Source organism: Procambarus clarkii, chromosome 66, assembly GCF_040958095.1.
Source record: "Procambarus clarkii isolate CNS0578487 chromosome 66, FALCON_Pclarkii_2.0, whole genome shotgun sequence".
Lineage (NCBI taxonomy): Eukaryota > Metazoa > Arthropoda > Malacostraca > Decapoda > Cambaridae > Procambarus > Procambarus clarkii.
Genome location: NC_091215.1, coordinates 17,465,817 through 17,492,281, shown reverse-complemented (window position 1 = coordinate 17,492,281; position 26,465 = coordinate 17,465,817). Strand labels below are relative to the sequence as shown.

Genomic DNA, 26,465 nt, shown 5'->3' with positions numbered 1-26,465 from the left:
ACACGCAACTGTCCAGCAACACTGCCGCTGTAAACACACAACTGTCCAGCCACACTGCCGCTGTAAACACGCAACTGTCCAGCAACACTGCCGCTGTAAACACACAACTGTCCAGCCACACTGCCGCTGTAAACACACAACTGTCCAGCAACACTGCCGCTGTAAACACACAACTGTCGGTATGTATTACAAAATTCGGAGGTAGATCGAAACTGCTGTTTCTGTCTTGCTCAGAAGGACGGCATCACCATGACATAGGAATGGAACATGATGCTCTCTCGCTCGCATCAAGGCAGCAAGGAATGACGGCTGACAGCGGAAGGAATGACGGCTGACAGGGGAAGGAATGACGGCTGACAGGGGAGGGAATGACGGCTGACAGCGGAGGGAATGACGGCTGACAGCGGAGGGAATGACGGCTGACAGCGGAAGGAATGACGGCTGACAGGGGAGGGAATGACGGCTGACAGGGGAGGGAATGACGGCTGACAGGGGAGGGAATGACGGCTGACAGCGGAGGGAATGACGGCTGACAGGGGAAGGAATGACGGCTGACAGGGGAGGGAATGACGGCTGACAGCGGAGGGAATGACGGCTGACAGGGGAAGGAATGACGGCTGACAGGGGAAGGAATGACGGCTGACAGGGGAGGGAATGACGGCTGACAGCGGAGGGAATGACGGCTGACAGAGGAAGGAATGACGGCTGACAGAGGAAGGAATGACGGCTGACAGGGGAAGGAATGAATGGCAATGGACTTGACAAGACAATAAGTAAACGAAATTACGTATGGAAGTTGTTTTACTGATCGACTATGGGGCTGACAAGAGCATGAATGATCGACTATGGGGCTGACAAGAGCATGAATGATCGACAATGGGGCTGACAAGAGCATGAATGATCGACAATGGGGATGACAAGAGCATGAATGATCGACTATGGGGCTGACAAGAGCATGAATGATCGACAATGGGGCTGACAAGAGCATGAATGATCGACAATGGGGCTGACAAGAGCATGAATGATCGACAATGGGGCTGACAAGAGCATGAATGATCGACTATGGGGCTGACAAGAGCATGAATGATCGACTATGGGGCTGACAAGAGCATGAATGATCGACAATCGGGCTGACAAGAGCATGAATGATCGACTATGGGGCTGACAAGAGCATGAATGATCGACAATGGGGCTGTCAAGAGCATGAATGATCGACTATGGGGCTGACAAGAGCATGAATGATCGACTATGGGGCTGACAAGAGCATGAATGATCGACAATGGGGCTGACAAGAGCATGAATGATCGACAATGGGGCTGACAAGAGCATGAATGATCGACAATGGGGCTGACAAGAGCATGAATGATCGGCTATGGGGCTGACAAGAGCATGAATGATCGGCTATGGGGCTGACAAGAGCATGAATGATCGGCTATGGGGCTGACAAGAGCATGAATGATCGACAATGGGGCTGACAAGAGCATGAATGATCGACAATGGGGCTGACAAGAGCATGAATGATCGACTATGGGGCTGACAAGAGCATGAATGATCGGCTATGGGGCTGACAAGAGCACGAATGATCGACAATGGGGCTGACAAGAGCACGAATGATCGACAATGGGGCTGACAAGAGCACGAATGATCGACAATGGGGCTGACAAGAGCATGAATGATCGACAATGGGGCTGACAAGAGCATGAATGATCGACAATGGGGCTGACAAGAGCATGAATGATCGGCTATGGGGCTGACAAGAGCATGAATGATCGACAATGGGGCTGACAAGAGCATGAATGATCGACAATGGGGCTGACAAGAGCATGAATGATCGACTATGGGGCTGACAAGAGCACGAATGATCGACTATGGGGCTGACAAGAGCACGAATGATCGACAATGGGGCTGACAAGAGCACGAATGATCGACAATGGGGCTGACAAGAGCATGAATGATCGACAATGGGGCTGACAAGAGCATGAATGATCGACAATGGGGCTGACAAGAGCATGAATGATCGGCTATGGGGCTGACAAGAGCACGAATGATCGACAATGGGGCTGACAAGAGCACGAATGATCGACAATGGGGCTGACAAGAGCATGAATGATCGACAATGGGGCTGACAAGAGCATGAATGATCGACAATGGGGCTGACAAGAGCATGAATGATCGACTATGGGGCTGACAAGAGCATGAATGATCGACTATGGGGCTGACAAGAGCATGAATGATCGACAATCGGGCTGACAAGAGCATGAATGATCGACTATGGGGCTGACAAGAGCATGAATGATCGACAATGGGGCTGTCAAGAGCATGAATGATCGACTATGGGGCTGACAAGAGCATGAATGATCGACTATGGGGCTGACAAGAGCATGAATGATCGACAATGGGGCTGACAAGAGCATGAATGATCGACAATGGGGCTGACAAGAGCATGAATGATCGACAATGGGGCTGACAAGAGCATGAATGATCGGCTATGGGGCTGACAAGAGCATGAATGATCGGCTATGGGGCTGACAAGAGCATGAATGATCGGCTATGGGGCTGACAAGAGCATGAATGATCGACAATGGGGCTGACAAGAGCATGAATGATCGACAATGGGGCTGACAAGAGCATGAATGATCGACTATGGGGCTGACAAGAGCATGAATGATCGGCTATGGGGCTGACAAGAGCACGAATGATCGACAATGGGGCTGACAAGAGCACGAATGATCGACAATGGGGCTGACAAGAGCACGAATGATCGACAATGGGGCTGACAAGAGCATGAATGATCGACAATGGGGCTGACAAGAGCATGAATGATCGACAATGGGGCTGACAAGAGCATGAATGATCGGCTATGGGGCTGACAAGAGCATGAATGATCGACAATGGGGCTGACAAGAGCATGAATGATCGACAATGGGGCTGACAAGAGCATGAATGATCGACTATGGGGCTGACAAGAGCACGAATGATCGACTATGGGGCTGACAAGAGCACGAATGATCGACAATGGGGCTGACAAGAGCACGAATGATCGACAATGGGGCTGACAAGAGCATGAATGATCGACAATGGGGCTGACAAGAGCATGAATGATCGACAATGGGGCTGACAAGAGCATGAATGATCGGCTATGGGGCTGACAAGAGCACGAATGATCGACAATGGGGCTGACAAGAGCACGAATGATCGACTATGGGGCTGACAAGAGCACGAATGATCGGCTATGGGGCTGACAAGAGCACGAATGATCGGCTATGGGGCTGACAAGAGCACGAATGATCGACAATGGGGCTGACAAGAGCATGAATGATCGGCTATGGGGCTGACAAGAGCATGAATGATCGACTATGGGGCTGACAAGAGCATGAATGATCGGCTATGGGGCTGACAAGAGCATGAATGATCGGCTATGGGGCTGACAAGAGCATGAATGATCGACAATGGGGCTGACAAGAGCATGAATGATCGACAATGGGGCTGACAAGAGCATGAATGATCGACAATGGGGCTGACAAGAGCATGAATGATCGACTATGGGGCTGACAAGAGCATGAATGATCGACAATGGGGCTGACAAGAGCATGAATGATCGACAATGGGGCTGACAAGAGCATGAATGATCGACAATGGGGCTGACAAGAGCATGAATGATCGACAATGGGGCTGACAAGAGCATGAATGATCGACAATGGGGCTGACAAGAGCATGAATGATCGACTATGGGGCTGACAAGAGCATGAATGATCGACAATGGGGCTGACAAGAGCATGAATGATCGACAATGGGGCTGACAAGAGCATGAATGATCGACAATGGGGCTGACAAGAGCATGAATGATCGACAATGGGGCTGACAGGAGCATGAATGATCGACAATGGGGCTGACAGGAGCATGAATGATCGACAATGGGGCTGACAGGAGCATGAATGATCGACAATGGGGCTGACAGGAGCATGAATGATCGACAATGGGGCTGACAGGAGCATGAATGATCGACAATGGGGCTGACAGGAGCATGAACGATCGACAATGGGGCTGACAGGAGCATGAACGATCGACTATGGGGCTGACAGGAGCATGAACGATCGACTATGGGGCTGACAGGAGCATGAACGATCGACTATGGGGCTGACAGGAGCATGAACGATCGACTATGGGGCTGACAGGAGCATGAACGATCGACTATGGGGCTGACAGGAGCATGAACGATCGACTATGGGGCTGACAGGAGCATGAACGATCGACTATGGGGCTGACAGGAGCATGAACGATCGACTATGGGGCTGACAGGAGCATGAACGATCGACTATGGGGCTGACAGGAGCATGAACGATCGACTATGGGGCTGACAGGAGCATGAACGATCGACTATGGGGCTGACAAGAGCATGAACGATCGACTATGGGGCTGACAAGAGCATGAACGATCGACTATGGGGCTGACAAGAGCATGAACGATCGACTATGGGGCTGACAAGAGCATGAACGATCGACTATGGGGCTGACAAGAGCATGAATGATCGACTATGGGGCTGACAAGAGCATGAATGATCGACTATGGGGCTGCTCCCATTAAACAGCACCCTTACAGGGTCAGTCCAAATAAGGCAGAAGCTATGAGAAAAGAGGTTAAGTATTTAATGGATAATTATCTGGCAGAGAAAAGCGACAGTGAGTGGAGTTCACTTTGCCTCCTCGTTAAAAAGAGCGACGGTACATATCGATTTTGTACAGACTATAGGAAAGTGAACATGATTATGGTCGCTCACTTGCATCCAATACCGCGCATTGATGACCGTAAAGATTGAATTAGGAGTGCACGGTACGTGTCGAGAATAGACCTGTTATGGGGTACAACCAAATTCCCCCTATCAGAAGAGGCGAAGAGAATATCAGCAGTCGTGACATCTGAGGGGTTGTACCAGTATAAGATATTGTCGTTTGCAATGAAGAATAGCGGTAGCTGTTTCCAATGGGTGATGAACCAGGTGTTGCAAGGCGCAACGGGTTGTGCTGTGTACATTGACAACATTGTTGTGTTGCAGACTCCTGGAGGGAGCATGTACACACACTACTGACTTTGTTTTGTCGATTAGAAAGGGCCAATATGACTATTGACTTGTCAAAGAATGAGTTCGGAAGAGCCCGACTAGAGTACCTAGGTTATGTAGTAGGGCAAGGTGAGGTTGTTCCAGTAAGGACGAAGGTGGAAGCCATCGATAATTTCCCAGTACCCAAAGGAAAGAAGGAGTTGTTGAGGTACTTAGGAATGACTGGATTCTAAAGGAAGTTTTGTAAGAATTTTTCCACCGTAGCCACTCCTATGACGAGTTTGCTGACTAGGAATAAGAAGTGGAAGTAGGACAGAGTAGCCCAAGAGGTGTTTGATAAGACAAAGAGACTATTGACTGAGGCGCCTGTGTTAGTATCACCGGATTTTGGAGCGCAGTTTTCGTTATTTGTGGATGTCACTGACGTAGGGGCCGGAGTTGTGTTGACGCATTGGAAGGATGAAATTTATTGCCCGTGTCTCTCTTCTCCAAGAAGTTTGTAAAGCTGTGGGAACCGACCTGTGAGATTTATATTTATTTAATTTATATGAATTTATATTTACGTTAATTTATATACTTCGATAGCAATTTGTATAATGATAAGTGGACTGTATTTCTGCAATAATCTCTTAATCTCACAAATCGATCCTCTACACATTAGGGGGGGTTTATATTTATATATATGCAGCCAATCAAACTACAGTATTAACTACATACATTGAAAAGGTTCCTTATCTTATAGTACAGCAGGTTAGTCCACCAGGTACAATTAGGGTGTAGACACCAAATTATCCTCTTTGAGGTAGCTTCCATCACCCAGTAACTGGTGCACAAAATCTTGCTTCCTCGTCTTGACCTGTCAAAAGGGCGCTAACTGTGAAGCCAGATACCTATATATGACAAGCTATATCAGAGAAAACACTATACATGGAACAATAAAGACCTGGCTTAATTACCTTTAGTTTGAGGCTATGTCGTGCTCTAACCTGTTCACCCTATATAATGACATTAATGGCCATAAATGAAAGATACACGGGTTTCGGAAAGAACACTTAACTTGAATTTGTTGACAGCGTGTGAAAATGGTACACCTTTGGTTTCCATAACACTACGTCCAAGTAAAATTAACAGGAGCCGAATTTGCTCCCGTGAGCCTCTGGTCTAGTATCAACAATGGCTGCCCTCCTTCCCCACTGACGCCTGGCCTACATTGTCCAAATGTCAGAAAGTGATAGAAGGGTCACATTTACTCTACTTTAATATTGATAATTAAGTTAATTTATATAAGATGTTTTTATGATGGTAAAGTCCAAAGACTAATGTATTTAAGAATAATTCCCACCATAATAGGTGGTGAATTATAATAGTGTGTGGTGATGATATCCCGTTTTCTATAGACGGTAATTCCACTACAAGTTACGTTTTCTATGGGTAACTTGTTTATACAACACAGCTATTATCTGTATGATTATTAAATGGTGTCGGATTTTCCGACATAATTCCCCAGGGGCTGCTCACGGGTCGAAGTCCTCTTTAGAACAGACGAACACCGATACTCCTCCTTCGAATTATTAGATTAATTTGATGTTAGTAGTTAGTAATCACACATTTGTGCGTCTGTTCGTACAGGACGGATGTCCCGTACTAGAGTTGCAGGGGTTAGAAGTCTAATGCGATTTCATTTCCCTGTCAACTCTTGAAAGGCTAATATTCAAGCCTAATTACATATTATTTAACCCAGAAGACTGAATGTGATCAAGTACTACAGTCAAGTATGATTCAGGGACTGCAGTGAGATCAGTGACATTAGATATAACTTGAAGTTTCTTCAGGTAACTGGGCACTGATATATAAACACTGAGGCCCATGGAATACATCTTGATTAAATAATAAATGTATCAAATCAGTCATCAGTGTGGGAACCGACCTGTGAGATTTATATTTATTTAATTTATATGAATTTATATTTACGTTAATTTATATACTTCGATAGCAATTTGTATAATGATAAGTGGACTGTATTTCTGCAATAATCTCAATCTCACAAATCGATCCTCTACACATTAGGGGGGGTTTATATTTATATATATATGCAGCCAATCAAACTACAGTAATAGCTACATACATTGATGAGGTTCCTTATCTTATAGTACAGCAGGTTAGTCCACCAGGTATAACTAGGGTGTAGACACCAAATTATCCACTTTGAGGTAGCTTCCATATCACCCAGTAACTGGTGCACAAATCTTGCATCCTCGACTTGACCTGTCAAAAGTGCGCTAGCTGTGAAGCCAGATACCTATATATGACAAGTATATCAGAGAAAACAGTACATGGAACATGAAGACCTGGCTTAATTACCTTTAGTATGAGGCGATTTCGCGTTCTAACCGGGTCACCCTATATCCTGACATTAATGGCCATAAATGAATGATAAACGGGTTTCGGATAGACTTAACTTGAATTGTAGACATCGTGTTGGAGATGGTACCTTTGGTTTCCATAACACTACGTCCAAGTAAAATTAACAGGAGCCGAATTTGCTCCCGTGTGAGCCTCTGGTCTCGTATAACAATGGCTGCATCTAACACTCCATTCTATTGACGTCTGGCCGACATTGTCCAGAATGATAGGAGCCAAATTTGCTCCACACGTCTCGGAGGTGACACAACAATGGCTCCCCCTTCCTCCCTGACGCCTGGCCTACTTTGTCCACATGTCAGAAAGTGATAGAAGGGTCACATTTACTCTACTTTAATATTGATAATTAAGTTAATTTATATAAGATGTTTTTATGATGGTAAAGTCCAAAGACTTATGTATTTAAGAATAATTCCCAGCAGAATAGCTGGTGAATTATAATAGTATGTGGTGATGATATCCCGTTTTCTATAGACGGTAATTCCACTACAAGTTACGTTTTCTATGGGTAACTTGTTGGTAATACAGCTATTATCTGTATGATATATTAAATGGTGTCGGATTTTCCGACATAATTCCCCAGGGGGCTGCTCACGGGTCGAAGTCCTCTTTAGAACAGACGAACACCGATACTCCTCCTTCGAATTATTTGATTAATTTGATGTTAGTAGTTAGTAATCACACATTTGTGCGTCTGTTCGTACAGGACGGATGTCCCGTACTAGAGTTGCAGGGGTTAGAAGTCTAATGCGATTTCATTTCCCTGTCAACTCTTGAAAGGCTAATATTCAAGCCTTATTACATATTATTTAACCCAGAAGACTGAATGTGATCAAGTACTACAGTCAAGTATGATTCAGGGACTGCAGTGAGATCAGTGACATTAGATATAACTTGAAGTTTCTTCAGGTAACTGGTCACTGATATATAAACACTGAGGCCCATGGAATACATCTTGATTAAATAATAAATGTATCAAATCAGTCATCAGATTTATTGGGGTTTAATTTAGTTAATTGATTCAGAAGATTGAATAGCTCATCATTAAAGTAAAGTATGGTTCTGAGACTGCAGTGGGTTCAGTGACATTGGTCGCAGTGACTTGTAGCTGTTTTAGGCTACTGTTCACTGATTTGCCACTGAGGCCTCATGAACTCATCTCCAGCTTTAAATGATGATACTAACATCAACCTCTGTTACTATAGTCAGCTGTAATCTCCTTAGTATAATGCTACTGGAGAAATATAATCAGCTGACAAATTTAGATTTCTACTGGTATTGTTTATCTGCAGGCATAGGTCTCCTCAGGCTTGATACTGGGCCTGAGAGTAATTTACCTCCTGCAGAGTTTAACATGGTTATACCCTGATATTTAGTAGGGCTACCGATGAATCGATGACAATAGTCTGTCCCTACAAGGAGACCGAAGTCGGTGAGGTGATCAGACTTAATATTATCTGCCAATTTTATTCCTCTATTTCTCAGGAATTTGGCTGTTGCTCTCAGACCTTGAACTTGTAGGTCTACTGGTATTTTGTCCACCACAATGGCTTGTACTCGACAGACGTACCTGCTTAAGCGTACTGATGGTTGTACCACCTGGTAGACTTGAGGTCCTGCATCTGTTACAAACCCTGAGATGTTGAATGACATCTGGGCTACAGGCCTTAATTGTAATTCATCTGCCAACTTTTTGGTGATATATGTTCTCTGGGATCCTTGGTCAAACAACCCACGGGTATGGACCTTGGCCCTCTTATTCAGGATGGTAATTTGGGCAGTAGGCAAAGTCGTATTACCTTTAGACTTTGCCGATTGGACACTCTTTGTTTGTTGCACCTTGCAGTACTGTACTGTGGTGGGAATGCTATCTTCCACCTTGGGTCTTGAATACGTTAATTTCGTATATTTGCACAGTGCTGCATGGTGCCTACCTCTTCTACACCTGTTACAGGTGTTGAATTGGGTATCACAATAGTCTATGTTGTGTGACTTGAGACACCTCGAACATCTCCCTAATTCCTGGAGTCGCTCAATACGAGTGTCTCTGGTTGGATAATTAGCACAACGGTATGTTGAATGTTTCTTTTTGCAGAACATACATGTCCCCCAGCCTACTGCACGTTTGGAAGTTACCGGTTTGGGTGAACTAGTAACAGTAGGCTTGGAGGATGCTGCTGCATTGTCAGATTTTCTGCAACTTGATGTTTGAGTAATTGGTTGATGTTTATTTGGGGTGGTTGTTTTACCCTTTAATTGACTATTATTTTCTATTTCTGAAGGCTTGCAAGAGGCTTTAACTTCCTCATTTGCTTTCAATATATGCAATTGGGTTTGAATCTGTAACAGTGGTATTTTCAACCGATGATAATTAATTACAGGCTCATATAACAACTGTTCATATTGGTTGAGATCTCTTGTTAGTTGGCGTTTGCTTGATATTAAAGCACGCTTTGCTTTCTGTGGATTAGTCATGGTGACTTGTTAATTGAGCACCACTGGCTCATAAATTGTGAGCAAGTACTAATGGTAGCCTAGGGTAAATTCTGCACTCACTAGGCAATAATCCTACCTCTACTAGAGGTTAGCACTTAAAATTAATACACATTATATATATATACAATCATACACACTAATGATTTGAGTGATAAACCAGTGTCACTGGAAGTACCTTTAGGTTAGCTCTTCTATATCACCCTAGGATGGTAGAGACACTAATTAATCACTCAAAGGTGTAATGATCATAAGTAAATTATTATATATACAACTCAACTCGAGTTGTTAAAAATTACACCCAAAATAGGGTCTGGACCATGCATTAATGGTGTTAGGTTGTTCAATATAGTACAACTGACTATAGTAATAATGGGACTAGGATGAACAATAATAGTTCAACTAGTCAATGGTAATATCCTACCCTGTTGTGGGTTGGCAATTAGTAAATATTATACTGTGATCACTAGTGCAATATATATTAAATAATTCTCTATTTTGGAGAAATAATATACACAATTATTGTTAATAGCCTCTTAATTAGCCTCTATGAAACTTCTAATATTATCTAGAAGTATTAAATGTTATTAGTGACCTCGCGAAATAAAGTCCACAAAATTCGTGGATAATCTCTCGCGAAATGTAACACCACGAAATCCGTGAACAATATCGCGAAGACACAGTCACTAATTAGGCTGGCTTCTATATTAGCGCTGTCATTTCACGAAATAACACGCCACCAAATATCTGTGGGTGTGCATGAAACCGCTGACGAAGCTGAACTGGGCTGAGGGAGGCTCCTGAGCTCCCACGAGGCAACGCCGCTGTCTATGACTGGCTGGCTTTGTTTAAATAACACTGCACTAGTATATTTAATGAATCCACTGGTTAACTGGTTCATCCGGTACTAAGATGACCAAATGTGGGTTCAAAGGATCAAATAATCCGTCATCCGGTTCGAAGGACCAAATAATGTGGGAACCGACCTGTGAGATTTATATTTATTTAATTTATATGAATTTATATTTACGTTAATTTATATACTTCGATAGCAATTTGTATAATGATAAGTGGACTGTATTTCTGCAATAATCTCAATCTCACAAATCGATCCTCTACACATTAGGGGGGGTTTATATTTATATATATATGCAGCCAATCAAACTACAGTAATAGCTACATACATTGATGAGGTTCCTTATCTTATAGTACAGCAGGTTAGTCCACCAGGTATAACTAGGGTGTAGACACCAAATTATCCTCTTTGAGGTAGCTTCCATATCACCCAGTAACTGGTGCACAAATCTTGCATCCTCGACTTGACCTGTCAAAAGTGCGCTAGCTGTGAAGCCAGATACCTATATATGACAAGTATATCAGAGAAAACAGTACATGGAACATGAAGACCTGGCTTAATTACCTTTAGTATGAGGCGATTTCGCGTTCTAACCGGGTCACCCTATATCCTGACATTAATGGCCATAAATGAATGATAAACGGGTTTCGGATAGACTTAACTTGAATTGTAGACATTGTGTTGGAGATGGTACCTTTGGTTTCCATAACACTACGTCCAAGTAAAATTAACAGGAGCCGAATTTGCTCCCGTGTGAGCCTCTGGTCTCGTATAACAATGGCTGCATCTAACACTCCATTCTATTGACGTCTGGCCGACATTGTCCAGAATGATAGGAGCCAAATTTGCTCCACACGTCTCGGAGGTGACACAACAATGGCTCCCCCTTCCTCCCTGACGCCTGGCCTACTTTGTCCACATGTCAGAAAGTGATAGAAGGGTCACATTTACTCTACTTTAATATTGATAATTAAGTTAATTTATATAAGATGTTTTTATGATGGTAAAGTCCAAAGACTTATGTATTTAAGAATAATTCCCAGCAGAATAGCTGGTGAATTATAATAGTATGTGGTGATGATATCCCGTTTTCTATAGACGGTAATTCCACTACAAGTTACGTTTTCTATGGGTAACTTGTTGGTAATACAGCTATTATCTGTATGATATATTAAATGGTGTCGGATTTTCCGACAATCAGATTTATTGGGGTTTAATTTAGTTAATTGATTCAGAAGATTGAATAGCTCATCATTAAAGTAAAGTATGGTTCTGAGACTGCAGTGGGTTCAGTGACATTGGTCGCAGTGACTTGTAGCTGTTTTAGGCTACTGTTCACTGATTTGCCACTGAGGCCTCATGAACTCATCTTCAGCTTTAAATGATGATACTAACATCAACCTCTGTTGGTATAGTCAGCTGTAATCTCTTTAGTATAATGCTACTGGAGAAATATAATCAGCTGACAAATTTAGATTTCTATTGGTATTGTTTATCTGCAGGCATAGGTCTCCTCAGGCTTGATACTGGGCCTGAGAGTAATTTACCTCCTGCAGAGTTTAACATGGTTATACCCTGATATTTAGTAGGGCTACCGATGAATCGATGACAAAAGTCTGTCCCAACAAGGAGACCGAAGTTAGTGAGGTGATCAGACTTAATATTATCTGCCAATTTTATTCCTCTATTTCTCAGGAATTTGGCTGTTGCTCTCAGACCTTGAACTTGTAGGTCTACTGGTATTTTGTCCACCACAATGGCTTGTACTCGACAGACGTACCTGCCTAAACGCACTGATGGTTGTACCACCTGGTAGACTTGAGGTCCTGCATCTGTTACAAACCCTGAGATGTTGAATGACGTCTGGGCTACAGGCCTTAATTGTAGTTCATCTGCCAACTTTTTAGTGATATATGTTCTCTGGGATCCTTGGTCAAACAACCCACGGGTATGGACCTTGGCCCTCTTATTCAGGATGGTAATTTGGGCAGTAGGCAAAGTCGTATTACCTTTAGACTTTGCTGATTGGACACTCTTTGTTTGCTGCACCTTGCAGTACTGTACTGTGGTGGGAATGCTATCTTCCACCTTGGGTCTTGAATACGTTAATTTCGTATATTTGCACAGTGCTGCATGGTGCCTACCTCTTCTACACCTGTTGCAGGTGTTGAATTGGGTATCACAATAGTCTATGTTGTGTGACTTGAGACACCTCGAACATCTCCCTAATTCCTGGAGTCGCTCCATACGAGTGTCTCTGGTTGGATAATTAGCACAACAGTATGTTGAATGTTTCTTTTTGCAGAACATACATGTCCCCCAGCCTACTGCACGTTTGGAAGTTACCGGTTTGGGTGAACTAGTAACAGTAGGCTTGGAGGATGCTGCTGCATTGTCAGATTTTCTGCAACTTGATGTTAGAGTAATTGACTGATGTTTATTTGGGGTAGTTGTTTTACCCTTTAATTGACTCTTATTTTCTATTTCTGAAGGCTTGCAAGAGGCTTTAACTTCCTCATTTGCTCGTCGTTTGTTTATGATGGAATGTAAACCTTCAGTGATGTCCTGTACTGTCAGGATGGTGTTATGTTGATGTGCATATAATTCATCTAGTATATCGCTGGACAATTTTCGTTGAAGGACTACTTTGGTCATCCATTCACTAGTAGTTATATCAACCTTAAGACTGAATATTCTTAGTAGTGACTCAAACTCCATGCTGAAGGATTGTAATGAGTCAGCAGTCTGATCAGGTTGAGGTAAATCCAGCAATTGTAGTACTAGATGTATGACAGTTTTCTCATTGCCAGCGTTATCCATACTGGCTAGTTGGTGAAGCCTTGTGGGACTTGTACTTGGGCTGCTCATAATACTGAACAAACACTAATGGTAGCCTAGGGTAAAATGCACTCACTAGGCAATAATCCTACCCCTACTAGAGGTTAGCACTTAAAATTAATACACATTATATATATACAATCATACACACTAATGATTTGAGTGATAAACTAGTGTCATTGGAAGTACCTTTAGGTTAGCTCTTCTATATCACCCTAGGATGGTAGAGACACTAATTAATCACTCAAAGGTGTAATGATCATAAGTAATTTATTATATATACAACTCAATTCGAGTTGATAAAAATTACACCCAAAATAGGGTCTGCACCATTCATTAATGGTGTTAGGTTGATCAATATAGTACAACTGACTATGGTAATAATGGGACTAGGATGAGCAATAATAGTTCAACTAGTCATATCCTACCCTGTTGTGGGTTGGCAATTAGTAAATATTATACTGTGAACACTAGTGCAATATATATTAAATAATTCTCTATTTTGGAGAAATAATATACACAATTATTGATAATAGCCTCTTAATTAGCCTCTATGAAACTTCTAATATTATCTAGAAGTATTAAATATTATTAGTGACCTCGCGAAATAAAGTCCACAAAATTCGTAGATAATCTCTCGCGAAATGTAACACCACGAAATCCGTGAACAATATCGCGAAGACACAGTCACTAATTTGGCTGGCTTCAATATTAGCGCTGTCATTTCACGAAAGAACACGCCACCAAATATCTGTGGGTGTGCATGAAACCGCTGACGAAGCTGAACTGAACTGAGCGGGGCTCGTGAACTAGTATATTTAATGAATCCACTGGTTAACTGGTTCATCCGGTACTAAGATGACCAAATGTGGGTTCAAAGGACCGAATATTCCGGTTCCGAAGGTCCAAATAATGTGGGAACCGACCTGTGAGATTTATATTTATTTAATTTATATGAATTTATATTTACGTTAATTTATATACTTCGATAGCAATTTGTATAATGATAAGTGGACTGTATTTCTGCAATAATCTCTTAATCTCACAAATCGATCCTCTACACATTAGGGGGGTTTATATTTATATATATGCAGCCAATCAAACTACAGTATTAACTACATACATTGAAAAGGTTCCTTATCTTATAGTACAGCAGGTTAGTCCACCAGGTATAACTAGGGTGTAGACACCAAATTATCCTCTTTGAGGTAGCTTCCATCACCCAGTAACTGGTGCACAAAATCTTGCTTCCTCGTCTTGACCTGTCAAAAGGGCGCTAACTGTGAAGCCAGATACCTATATATGACAAGCTATATCAGAGAAAACACTATACATGGAACAATAAAGACCTGGCTTAATTACCTTTAGTTTGAGGCTATGTCGTGCTCTAACCTGTTCACCCTATATAATGACATTAATGGCCATAAATGAAAGATACACGGGTTTCGGAAAGAACACTTAACTTGAATTTGTTGACAGCGTGTGAAAATGGTACACCTTTGGTTTCCATAACACTACGTCCAAGTAAAATTAACAGGAGCCGAATTTGCTCCCGTGAGCCTCTGGTCTAGTATCAACAATGGCTGCCCTCCTTCCCCACTGACGCCTGGCCTACATTGTCCAAATGTCAGAAAGTGATAGAAGGGTCACATTTACTCTACTTTAATATTGATAATTAAGTTAATTTATATAAGATGTTTTTATGATGGTAAAGTCCAAAGACTAATGTATTTAAGAATAATTCCCACCATAATAGGTGGTGAATTATAATAGTGTGTGGTGATGATATCCCGTTTTCTATAGACGGTAATTCCACTACAAGTTACGTTTTCTATGGGTAACTTGTTTATACAACACAGCTATTATCTGTATGATTATTAAATGGTGTCGGATTTTCCGACAAAAGCAACAGAGATCATACTGTACAGTAGAGAAGGAGACATTATCATTGGCCTGGCACTCAAGCATTTTGAAGTATACATAAGTGGGGGAGGACACCAGTTGTGTGTATACGGATCATAACCCCCCCCCCCACCTGGTGTTCCTGAGTAAGATGAAACATACGAATCAGGGATTAACCAGGTGGTTCCTGTTGCTTCAAGAGGGCGAACATAAGACATATAAGAACACTTGAACATAAGACATATAAGAGGGCGAGATAATGTAGTGCCTGACGCTTTGTCACGAGCTTAGCCACTGAGAATAACTCTCAAAGATAAGAGGAGGGGAATGTTATGACTCCAGGTAACAGGGTGAAGCGTCTACCAGGTGAGAGGTATTCTGCTTACCTAACCAATAATTGAGAGATCAGAGGAAGGAAATATATTAAATAAACGCTAGTGAGTGATTTAAAAGAGTACAAGCAGAGGACGAGCGTCTTATAAATGTTAGTGGGAATAGGATGTCGACATTTTGGTGACGTGACACTGGCAGATATTGTAAAGCTACTGTAGTTGCCACAGTCACCAAGAATGGACGTGCGTCACTGTGTCCTGAGAATATTGAAGAATACGGTTCCGGATAAAGTGTTTGTGTGAAGGCTACAGTGTATAACTGGTGAGGACGCGATGTGCGACACTTCTCAGTATTTATGAAGTTATTAGAGACGGTCTGAAGCCTGGTGGTGGTCGTGCCTGTGGGGAACTCTAATGTGTTGTATACTCGAGTGGAGGAGAGTAAGCAGGTATTTTTGCGTGGAGCCTGCCAGGCGACTTTGGGTGCTCAGGTCAGGAGAAGGGAAGCTGTGTGAGGCAGTCCTGAAGTGATTTTGTTGGATGTCCGAGAGTGACGCAATCTTGGAGCGCCGGAGTGAGCGACCTCACACTCCGAATTCTACAGTTTGTATGGGAGAAGTTAATGAAGGAACTTCGCATCTGAAGAAGAGTGTATGCTAAACTGCATGTGGTAGATGAACTGCAAGTGTGGAGCAGGATTTCAAAGGAGGAGGAGAGGAACTCCATTGATGTAGTGGAACTTCAAGCAGTGTAGGGAAGCTACATGTTTCTTTTGTGAATCCGTTTGGAGGAGCTTCACTGCCATTCGAGTGGGACTTCATATGAAGCAAATTGGAAGAACTGCAGTTGGAGGACCCAGACAGATGTTCCGAGTAGAGGCCTCGAGGAATAGAATAGAGAATCATATAGACACATTGCTGTATGAGGGAGTGCTTGATTGCATATTGGCATGACGGCGGAGTGTAAAGCGAGAGGGTGATTTTCTTTTTTTCGTTCATAGATAACGAAAAAATATTGTTGTGTCATGTCTTTCAGCCCCAAACAGTGAGGAGGCAGTAGGTTGTGAGCTGAAGAGTGAGCAGCAGCCTAATACAGTTAATGTGATGAAAGTCTAAGATGACTTTGGAGTGGTATCAGTTGGTAACAGCCGAGGTTGCTGCACTGTAATATTACTTTTCTTTATTTTGTCTATGTTCTTATGTAATAAATGTTTGTTAAGAGCTGTTTTTTTATAAATTAAGAGACACGGTTGAAAATTGGGTGAACTCACTCCGAGGGGATTTAGGAGATCACACCACAACAAGTTGAGTGTTGGGGAGTCACAGCGTCTCGAGTGGGTGTGAATTCATGACAACTAGGCCAGTTTGAAGCCACACCTTCTAAACAACGTTGAGGCTGAACCCCCTTTCCGAGAACAAGACACTTATAGGGTGATCTCCCAACTAATTACAAGTACTCCAGTGTCCATTGATGGTCCAACCACGGCAGCAGGAGTGTGGTTGCCGTGGTCGGTCGTGTTTTCATCAGGGAGTGATTGGGGTCTCTGTTCGTCGGTAAACAAGTATCAGTTGGGTTCAATAACCAAGTTCTTTATTAAATCTCCAATCCTCCCAATAACAGTCACCTTTATTCTCTTGTTGCACAGTCACCTTTATTGTCTTGTTGCACAGTCACCTTTATTGTCTTGTTGCACAGTCACCTTTATTCTCTTGTTGCACAGTCACCTTTATTGTCTTGTTGCACAGTCACCTTTATTGTCTTGTTGCACAGTCACCTTTATTCTCTTGTAGCACAGTCACCTTTATTATCTTGTTGCACAGTCACCTTTATTCTCTTGTTGCACAATTCACTTTTATTTTTCGTACATGAATATATATATGTTTCATCTTCCAGGGGGACGGTGACTGTCACCTGCTGCCTCCTGTCACTCCGTCTCTGGTGAAACAGTTCCCTTGGTCACCTCTTTTTCTCCTGACTTTTATTTACGTTAACAGTGACACCATTATGTGTCACTGTCACCATTATGTGTCACTGTCACCATTATGTGTCACTGACACCATTATGTGTCACTGACCCCATTATGTGTCACTGACACCATCATGTGTCACTGACACCATCATGTGTCACTGACACCATTATGTGTCACTGACCCCATTATGTGTCACTGACACCATCATGTGTCACTGACACCATCATGTGTCACTGACACCATCATGTGTCACTGACACCATCATGTGTCACTGACACCATTATGTGTCACCGACACCATCATGTGTCACTGACACCATCATGTGTCACTGACACCATCATGTGTCACTGACCCCATTATGTGTCACTGACACCATCATGTGTCACTGACACCATCATGTGTCACTGACACCATCATGTGTCACTGACACCATCATGTGTCACTGACACCATTATGTGTCACAGACACCATTATGTGTCTCGTCTCATTAGGACCTTTTCATCTCCCTCTTTACTGCCTTCCCCTCCAAGGTCCTGCTGCCTGGCTAAGATGTTGCACACACTATGAGAAGTGGCAGGGGAGGAGAGGATGTGGGGGGGGGGAGGTGTGGGGGGGAGTGAGGAAAGGAAGGTTAGCGCAGAGGGAGGGGTGAGGTTAGCATGGTTAGGGCCGGTGGAGGGGTGAGGTTAGGGCCGGTGGAGGGGTGAGGTTAGGGCCGGTGGAGGGGTGAGGTTTGGGCCGGTGGAGGGGTGAGGTTAGGGCAGGGGGAGGAGTGAGGTTAGGGCCGGTGGAGGAGTGAGGTTAGGGCCGGGAGAGGAGTGAGGTTAGGGCAGGGAGAGGGGGGAGGTTAGGGCCGGTGGAGGGGTGAGGTTAGGGCAGGGATAGGGGGGAGGTTAGGGCCGGTGGAGGGGTGAGGTTAGGGCCGGGGGAGGGGTGAGGTTAGGGCAGGGAGAGGGGGGAGGTTAGGGCCGGTAGAGGGGTGAGGTTAGGGCCGGGGGAGGGGTGAGGTTAGGGCAGGGGGAGGGGTGAGGTTAGGGCAGGGGGGGAGAAGTGAGGTAAGGGAGGTTAGGGCAGGGGGGGGAGGGGGGGAGCGCGTCCATTCAACTTCCGGTAGCGGACCGGACAAAATATTCCACTTCCGGTCAACGAGGGACACAAAGGACCGAAGATGGTGATGACAGTGAGGATGATTGTGACAATGGTGGTGACAGTGAAGATGATTGTGACAATGGTGGTGACAGTGAAGATGATTGTGACTGGTGATGACAGTGAAGATGATTGTGACAATGGTGGTGACAGTGAGGATGATTGTGACAATGGTGATGACAGTGAAGATGATTGTGACAATGGTGGTGACAGTGAAGATGATTGTGACAATGGTGGTGACAGTGAAGATGATTGTGACTGGTGATGACAGTGAAGATGATTGTGACAACGGTGGTGACAGTGAGGATGATTGTGACTGGTGATGACAGTGAAGATGATTGTGACAATGGTGGTGACAGTGAAGATGATTGTGACAATGGTGGTGACAGTGAAGATGATTGTGACTGGTGATGACAGTGAAGATGATTGTGACAATGGTGGTGACAGTGAGGATGATTGTGACAATGGTGATGACAGTGAAGATGATTGTGACAATGGTGGTGACAGTGAGGATGATTGTGACAATGGTGATGACAGTGAAGATGATTGTGACAATGGTGGTGACAGTGAGGATGATTGTGACAATGGTGGTGACAGTGAAGATGATTGTGACAATGGTGGTGACAGTGAGAATGATTGTGACAATGGTGGTGACAGTGAGGATGATTGTGACAATGGTGGTGACAGTGAGGATGATTGTGACAATGGTGGTGACAGTGAGGATGATTGTGACAATGGTGGTGACAGTGAAGATGATTGTGACAATGGTGGTGACAGTGAGGATGATTGTGACAATGGTGGTGACAGTGAGGATGATTGTGACAATGGTGGTGACAGTGAAGATGATTGTGACAATGGTGGTGACAGTGAGGATGATTGTGACAATGGTGATGACAGTGAAGATGATTGTGACAATGGTGGTGACAGTGAAGATGATTGTGACAATGGTGATGACAGTGAAGATGATTGTGACAATGGTGATGACAGTGAAGATGATTGTGACAATGGTGATGACAGTGAAGATGATTGTGACAATGGTGGTGACAGTGAAGATGATTGTGACAATGGTGGTGACAGTGAGGATGATTGTGACAATGGTGATGACAGTGAAGATGATTGTGACAATGGTGGTGACCGTAAAGATGATTGTGACAATGGTGGTGACAGTGAGGATGATTGTGACAATGGTGGTGACAGTGAAGATATTTGTGACAATGGTGGTGACAGTGAGGATGATTATGACAATGGTGGTGACAGTGAAGATATTTGTGACAATGGTGGTGACAGTGAGGATGATTGTGACAATGGTGGTGACAGTGAAGATGATTGTGACAATGGTGGTGACAGTGAAGATGATTGTGACAAGGGTGGTGACAGTGAAGATGATTGTGACAATGGTGGTGACAGTGAGAATGATTGTGGCAATGGTGGTGACAGTGAAGATATGTGTGACAATGGTGGTGACAGTGAGGATGATTGTGACAATGGTGGTGACAGTGAGGATGATTGTGACAATGGTGGTGACAGTGAAGATGATTGTGACAATGGTGGTGACAGTGAGGATGATTGTGACAATGGTGGTGACAGTGAAGATGATTGTGACAATGGTGGTGACAGTGAGGATGATTGTGACAATGGTGGTGACAGTGAGGATGATTGTGACAATGGTGGTGACAGTGAAGATATTTGTGACAATGGTGGTGACAGTGAGGATGATTGTGACAATGGTGGTGACAGTGAGGATGATTGTGACAATGGTGGTGACAGTGAGGATGATTGTGACAATGGTGGTGACAGTGAGGATGATTGTGACAATGGTGGTGACAGTGAGGATGATTGTGACAATGGTGGTGACAGTGAAGATATTTGTGACAATGGTGGTGACAGTGAGGATGATTGTGACAATGGTGATGACAGTGAAGATGATTGTGACAATGGTGGTGACAGTGAGGATGATTGTGACAATGGTGGTGACAGTGAGGATGATTGTGACAATGGTGATGACAGTGAAGATATTTGTGACAATGGTGGTGACAGTGAGGATGATTGTGACAATGGTGGTGACACTGAGGATGATTGTGACAATGGTGGTGACAGTGAGGATGATTGTGACAATGGTGGTGACACTGAGGATAATTGTGACAATGGTGGTGACAGTGAGGATGATTGTGACAATGGTGATGACAGTGAGGATGATTGTGACAATGGTGGTGACAGTGAGGATGATTGTGACAATGGTGGTGACAGTGAGGATGATTGTGACAATGGTGGTGACAGTGAAGATATTTGTGACAATGGTGGTGACAGTGAGGATGATTGTGACAATGGTGATGACAGTGAAGATGATTGTGACAATGGTGGTGACAGTGAGGATGATTGTGACAATGGTGGTGACAGTGAGGATGATTGTGACAATGGTGATGACAGTGAAGATATTTGTGACAATGGTGGTGACAGTGAGGATGATTGTGACAATGGTGGTGACACTGAGGATAATTGTGACAATGGTGGTGACAGTGAGGATGATTGTGACAATGGTGATGACAGTGAGGATGATTGTGACAATGGTGGTGACAGTGAGGATGATTGTGACAATGGTGATGACAGTGAGGATGATTGTGACAATGGTGGTGACAGTGAGGATGATTGTGACAATGGTGATGACAGTGAGGATGATTGTGACAATGGTGGTGACAGTGAGGATGATTGTGACAATGGTGATGACAGTGAGGATGATTGTGACAAAGGTGGTGACAGTGAGGATGATTGTGACAAAGGTTATCTTGAGGTTATCTTGAGATGATTTCGGGGCTTTAGTGTCCCCGCGGCCCGGTCCTCGACCAGGCCTCCACCCCCAGGAAGCAGCCCGTGACAGCTGACTAACACCCAGGTACCTATTTTACTGCTAGGTAACAGGGGCATAGGGTGAAAGAAACTCTGCCCATTGTTTCTCGCCGGCGCCTGGGATCGAACCCAGGACCACAGGATCACAAGCCCAGCGTGCTGTCCGCTCGGCCGACCGGCTCCCCGCTCGGCCGACCGGCTCCCCATAGCGAGAATTTCTGCCTTTGGCCGTTTAAGGGTGAAATTTCGGACGGGTAAAAGCCATCTTCGGTTAATATGTTAATTAACCGTAGGTCATGTAATTGACCATGTCGGACGTTAGTTCTTGGGCCCGCCTCTCGATTTTAAGTGTTGTAATTTCGTTATTATTAGCTCGATTGAAACGAAATTTAAAACAATTACCATTGAAGCAAAGATAAGAAAGAAAATGTAGTTCTCGGACTGTAGCTCCTGTTCCCCGGCTTAGTTAAATCATGTAATTTCGCTATTTTTAGCTCAATTCTAATCATATTTTGGACGTAGTAAGAGGGAAAGACATAGTTCTCGGGTTTCAGCTCGCGTCCTCTGCCTTAGTTCTTCTTTGCATATTTTTTCGAGGACATGCAATGTATATGAGATTATAACCTAGGATGTGTGATAGTATCACAAGCATTGTGTTCCTGCAAGCAATGTGCAAGGACGGTTGAGGCAACAGTGCACAGCAAACCCAGCAATGTTAACGCTCTCCCTGCCGTCCCCTCCCTCCCTCCCTTCCTTCTCCACTGTCTTCCCTCTTTCCTTACTTCCTTCTCCCCTTCCCTTCCCCCTTCCCCCTCTTCCTCACTCACTCCAGCTAGAGTTCCCTGCTCTCCGAGAGGCTCCTCCACCTCCACCCCTCCCCTCTACCCACAACCCCCCCCCCCCCCACTAACACCCCATCCTAGAGTTGCTCTCCACCTGCTCTCTCCCTTACACAGCTTCCCACCTGCCACCCACCTTCCCGCCCTCCCCTCCTCCCCCTCCCCCTCCTCCATTTACCTCTGTCCAGGTGCGCCTGCTCACCCTCCCCCCCTCACCTCCCCCCATCAACCCCACCACCACTCTTATCCATGCGCTAACCCCCCGCCCCTCCCCTATCCCCACTCACATTCCTCCTCCCCCATCCACTCGCTCGCGAATATATGAAATAATTGTACCCTGCTTCACATCTTTCTCTCGTATTACTGTGTTATTCTCGTCTTACCCGTTCCTCTTCTCTTGTTTATTACCGTAGTGTTCACTACCTTACCTTGAGGTGCTTCCGGGGCTTAGCGTCCCCGCGGCCCGGTCGTCGACCAGGCCTCCTGAACTATCAGGCCACTAGGCCACTATATAGGACTAGAACTAGGCCACTATCCTCTACCCTCTTCCCCCCCCCCTCCCCCCCCACCCCACGACACAGTTGCAGGAGGAGCAATGTTTCTCTTGATGTTTCAGTGAGCACTTTAGCTGCCATGTATCCATGCCATCTTGGCTCCGGTCTCCTGCTCCACCTCAGGTCCGGGTGTCTCCACCTCAGGTCCGGGTGTCTCCACCTCAGGTCCGGGTGTCTCCACCTCAGGTCCGGGTGTCTCCACCTCAGGTCCGGGTGTCTCCACCCTCTACTGCCTCGTCAACCTGCAGCTCAGCTAGTGCACATGTTGAACGTCGTTAAGAGTTCCTTATCTTGCGTGGACTCCAGGGGGCAATGTCTCCGCGGCCCGGTCTCCACACCAGGCCACTCTACTAAAGTAGACTTTATGATACAATTAATTTTAAAGTTTAAGGCATAAAAGGTAATTTACACTCATTTAGACACACAGGTAAACAAAGGCAGATACGGTGGTGTACCACAAAGGTACACAGGTGTACCACAAAGGTCCACAGGTGTACCACAAAGGTCCACAGGTGTACCACAAAGGTCCACAGGTGTACCACAAAGGTCCACAGGTGTACCACAAAGGTCCCCAGGTGTACCACAAAGGTTCACAGGTGTACCACAAAGGTCCACAGGTGTACCACAAAGGTTCACAGGTGTACCACAAAGGTCCCCAGGTGTACCACAAAGGTCTAGAGGTGTATCACAAAGGTCCACAGGTGTACCACAAAGGTCCCCAGGTGTACCACAAAGGTCCACAGGTGTACCACAAAGGTCCCCAGGTGTACCACAAAGGTCCACAGGTGTATCACAAAGGTACACAGATGTATCACAAAGGTCCACAGGTGTATCACAAAGGTCCACAGGTGTACCACAAAGATCCACAGGTGTATCACAAAGGTACACAGATGTATCACAAAGGTCCACAGATGTATCACAAAGGTCCACAGGTGTATCACAAAGGTCCACAGGTGTACCACAAAGATCCACAGGTGTATCACAAAGGTACACAGATGTATCACAAAGGTCCACAGATGTATCACAAAGGTCCACAGGTGTACCACAAAGATCCACAGGTGTACCACGAAGGTACACAGGTGTACCACGAAGGTACACAGGTGTACCACGAAGGTCCACAGGTGTACCACAAAGGTCCACAGGTGTACCACAAAGGTCCACAGGTGTACCACAAAGGTCCCCAGGTGTACCACAAAGGTCCACAGGTGTACCACGAAGCTCCTCAGGTGTACCAAAAAGGTCCACAGGTGTACCACAAAGGTATACAGGTGTACCACAAAGCTCGACAGGAAGTTTCTGGGAAGGTAAAAAACCATGAACAATAAGAAATATGAACATTAACTTTACAAACCAATCTTTTGAAATATATGATGAACATTATAACCCTGGCTAATAACACTGTTCAACGCCCAGAGATGAACAAGGGAGATATTCTCTGGTTTAATGTAAGTAATTAAGACACTTGAGTGCTGCAGATAATAATTTTATGATGTTCTTACCTCGAGGCTGAGCAGAACTTATTATTAATATTATTCTATCATGGGAACAATTATTCAAATCTGATTAAACAGAAATAAAAAGATTTTTAATCTGAGTAAAATTAAAGATTAATAAAAATATATATGTTGAGAGAGTGGAAACTGATACTAAAATTATATACTATATACACAAACAAAAATTCTACCCGTTTTCGCACTTGCTTCTAGTCAATATCTTGCTTATGAATAAGTGCATATATGACATACTAATTTATTGTGAATATTTGAGTTTACCTTGAAAAGCTGAATAGAAAACCATAACCTAACCTAACCTTCTTAGTATGTTAAGATATTACAATTAGTACTGAACCTATACCTATATTGATATTACAGTTTTATAAAAATAATAAAACAAAACTAAAATATTTAAATAAATTGTAAAGTAACTCAAGCAACCAGACCAGTGACGGATCCTAGATCGCCTTTTCATTTTCTAAAAACTCTAACTTTTTTTGCCAAACTGTTGTTCAGGGCAAGACCATTCTTGATCTTTTTATACAAGCTTCCTGTTTACCAATAAGGTTCTTTGGTTCTATGGTTATCAATGTTGGGTCATTACTGTTCGAGCTAATGAAACTTATTTTAAAATATTAATGCCTGGCCTTCTCTTTAAATATTTGTAAATAAGTTATAATTTGATTCTAAATTGTAATTATACTACATAGATTACAGGACTTCTTGGACAAACTGGTAGAATGGTCCAGAAAATGGCTGCTAAAGTTTAACTTAGAAAAGTGAAAAGTAATGACATTAGGCGAAGGGAGCAGAAGGCTAAACACAAAGTTCTCTCTAACGTCTCTGTGGCTCATTTGGGTACTAAGTTTCCACCTGTGTCCCCTTGTTCGTATTCCACCCGTGCTAAAGAGCTTGTCTTTGTCCATCCTGTCTATTCCCCTGAGAATTTTGTAGGTGGTTATCATGTCTCCCCTTACTATTCTGTCTTCTAGGGACGTGAGTTTCAGCTCCATTAGCCTTTCCTCGTAGCTCATACCTCTCAGTGTATGCCACCTGACTCATCCCGGAACTGAGAGGTATGAGCTACGAGTAAAGGCTAAAGGAGCTGAAACTTACGTCCCTGGAAGACAGAAGAGTAAGGGGAGACATGATAACCACCTACAAAATTCTCATGGGAACAGACAGGGTGGACAAAGACAAATTCTTTAGCACTGATGGAATACGATCAAGGGGACACAGGTGGAAACTTAGTACCCAAATGAGCCATAGAGACATTAGAAATAATATTTTCAGTGTCATTGTAGTTAACAAAGGGAATGCATTAGGCAGTGATGTAGTGGAGGCTGACTCTATACACAGTTTCAAATGTTGATGATAGAGCCCAGTAGGCTCAGGAATCTGTACACAAGTTGATTCACGGTTGAGAGGCGGGACCAAAGAGCCTATGCTGAACCCCCGAAAGCACAACTAGGTGAGTACAAGTTACCATCTGGGAGGTGAAATCCTGCCAGAGTCAAATAGAGAGAAAGATCTAGGGATTGATATCACACTGAACCTGTCCCCAGAGGCCCACATCAAAAGGATATCATCAGCGGCATATGCTAGACTGGCCAAAATAAGAACTGCCTTTAGAAACTTGTGTAAAGAATCGTTTTTCTAACACACTCTAGATTATGCATTAGGAAGTGATGTGGTGGAGGCTGAATCCATGCACTGTTT

The 26,465-nt window shown here is 44.0% G+C and overlaps 2 protein-coding genes across 2 annotated transcripts in view; one reads left to right on the top strand and one right to left on the bottom strand.

Annotated features, from left to right (window-relative positions):
* The window catches only part of LOC123769311 (perilipin-4-like), an 18,485-nt gene extending 505 nt beyond the window's left edge, over positions 1–17,980 (bottom strand). The window contains exons 1-2 of the mRNA XM_069310076.1: positions 17,976–17,980; positions 1–159 (exon numbers count right to left, since the gene is read on the bottom strand). The exon at positions 1–159 is cut by the window's left edge and continues 505 nt beyond it. Coding sequence (XP_069166177.1) covers positions 1–159; positions 17,976–17,980 — 164 coding nt within the window. The remainder of the gene's footprint in view (positions 160–17,975) is intronic.
* A 1,412-nt stretch (positions 17,981–19,392) lies between these two features.
* LOC138355218 (protein starmaker-like) lies at positions 19,393–21,819 on the top strand. The gene is made up of 3 exons (XM_069310075.1): positions 19,393–19,642; positions 19,859–20,242; positions 20,879–21,819. Exons 1-3 carry the CDS (start codon positions 19,393–19,395, stop codon positions 21,817–21,819), a joined length of 1,575 nt encoding a protein of 524 aa, XP_069166176.1.
* The last annotated feature ends 4,646 nt before the right edge of the window (positions 21,820–26,465 follow it).

Bases quoted from the DNA above. Each gene is read 5' to 3' on its own strand.
- LOC138355218 (XM_069310075.1), top strand. From the start codon at position 19,393: ATGGTGGTGACAGTGAAGATGATTGTGACTGGTGATGACAGTGAAGAT. The intron at 19,643-19,858 runs GTGAGAATGATT...GTGACAGTGAAG, and splicing joins TTGTGACAATGGTGGTGACA to ATGATTGTGACAATGGTGGT. The intron at 20,243-20,878 runs GTGAGGATGATT...GTGACAGTGAAG, and splicing joins TTGTGACAATGGTGGTGACA to ATATTTGTGACAATGGTGGT.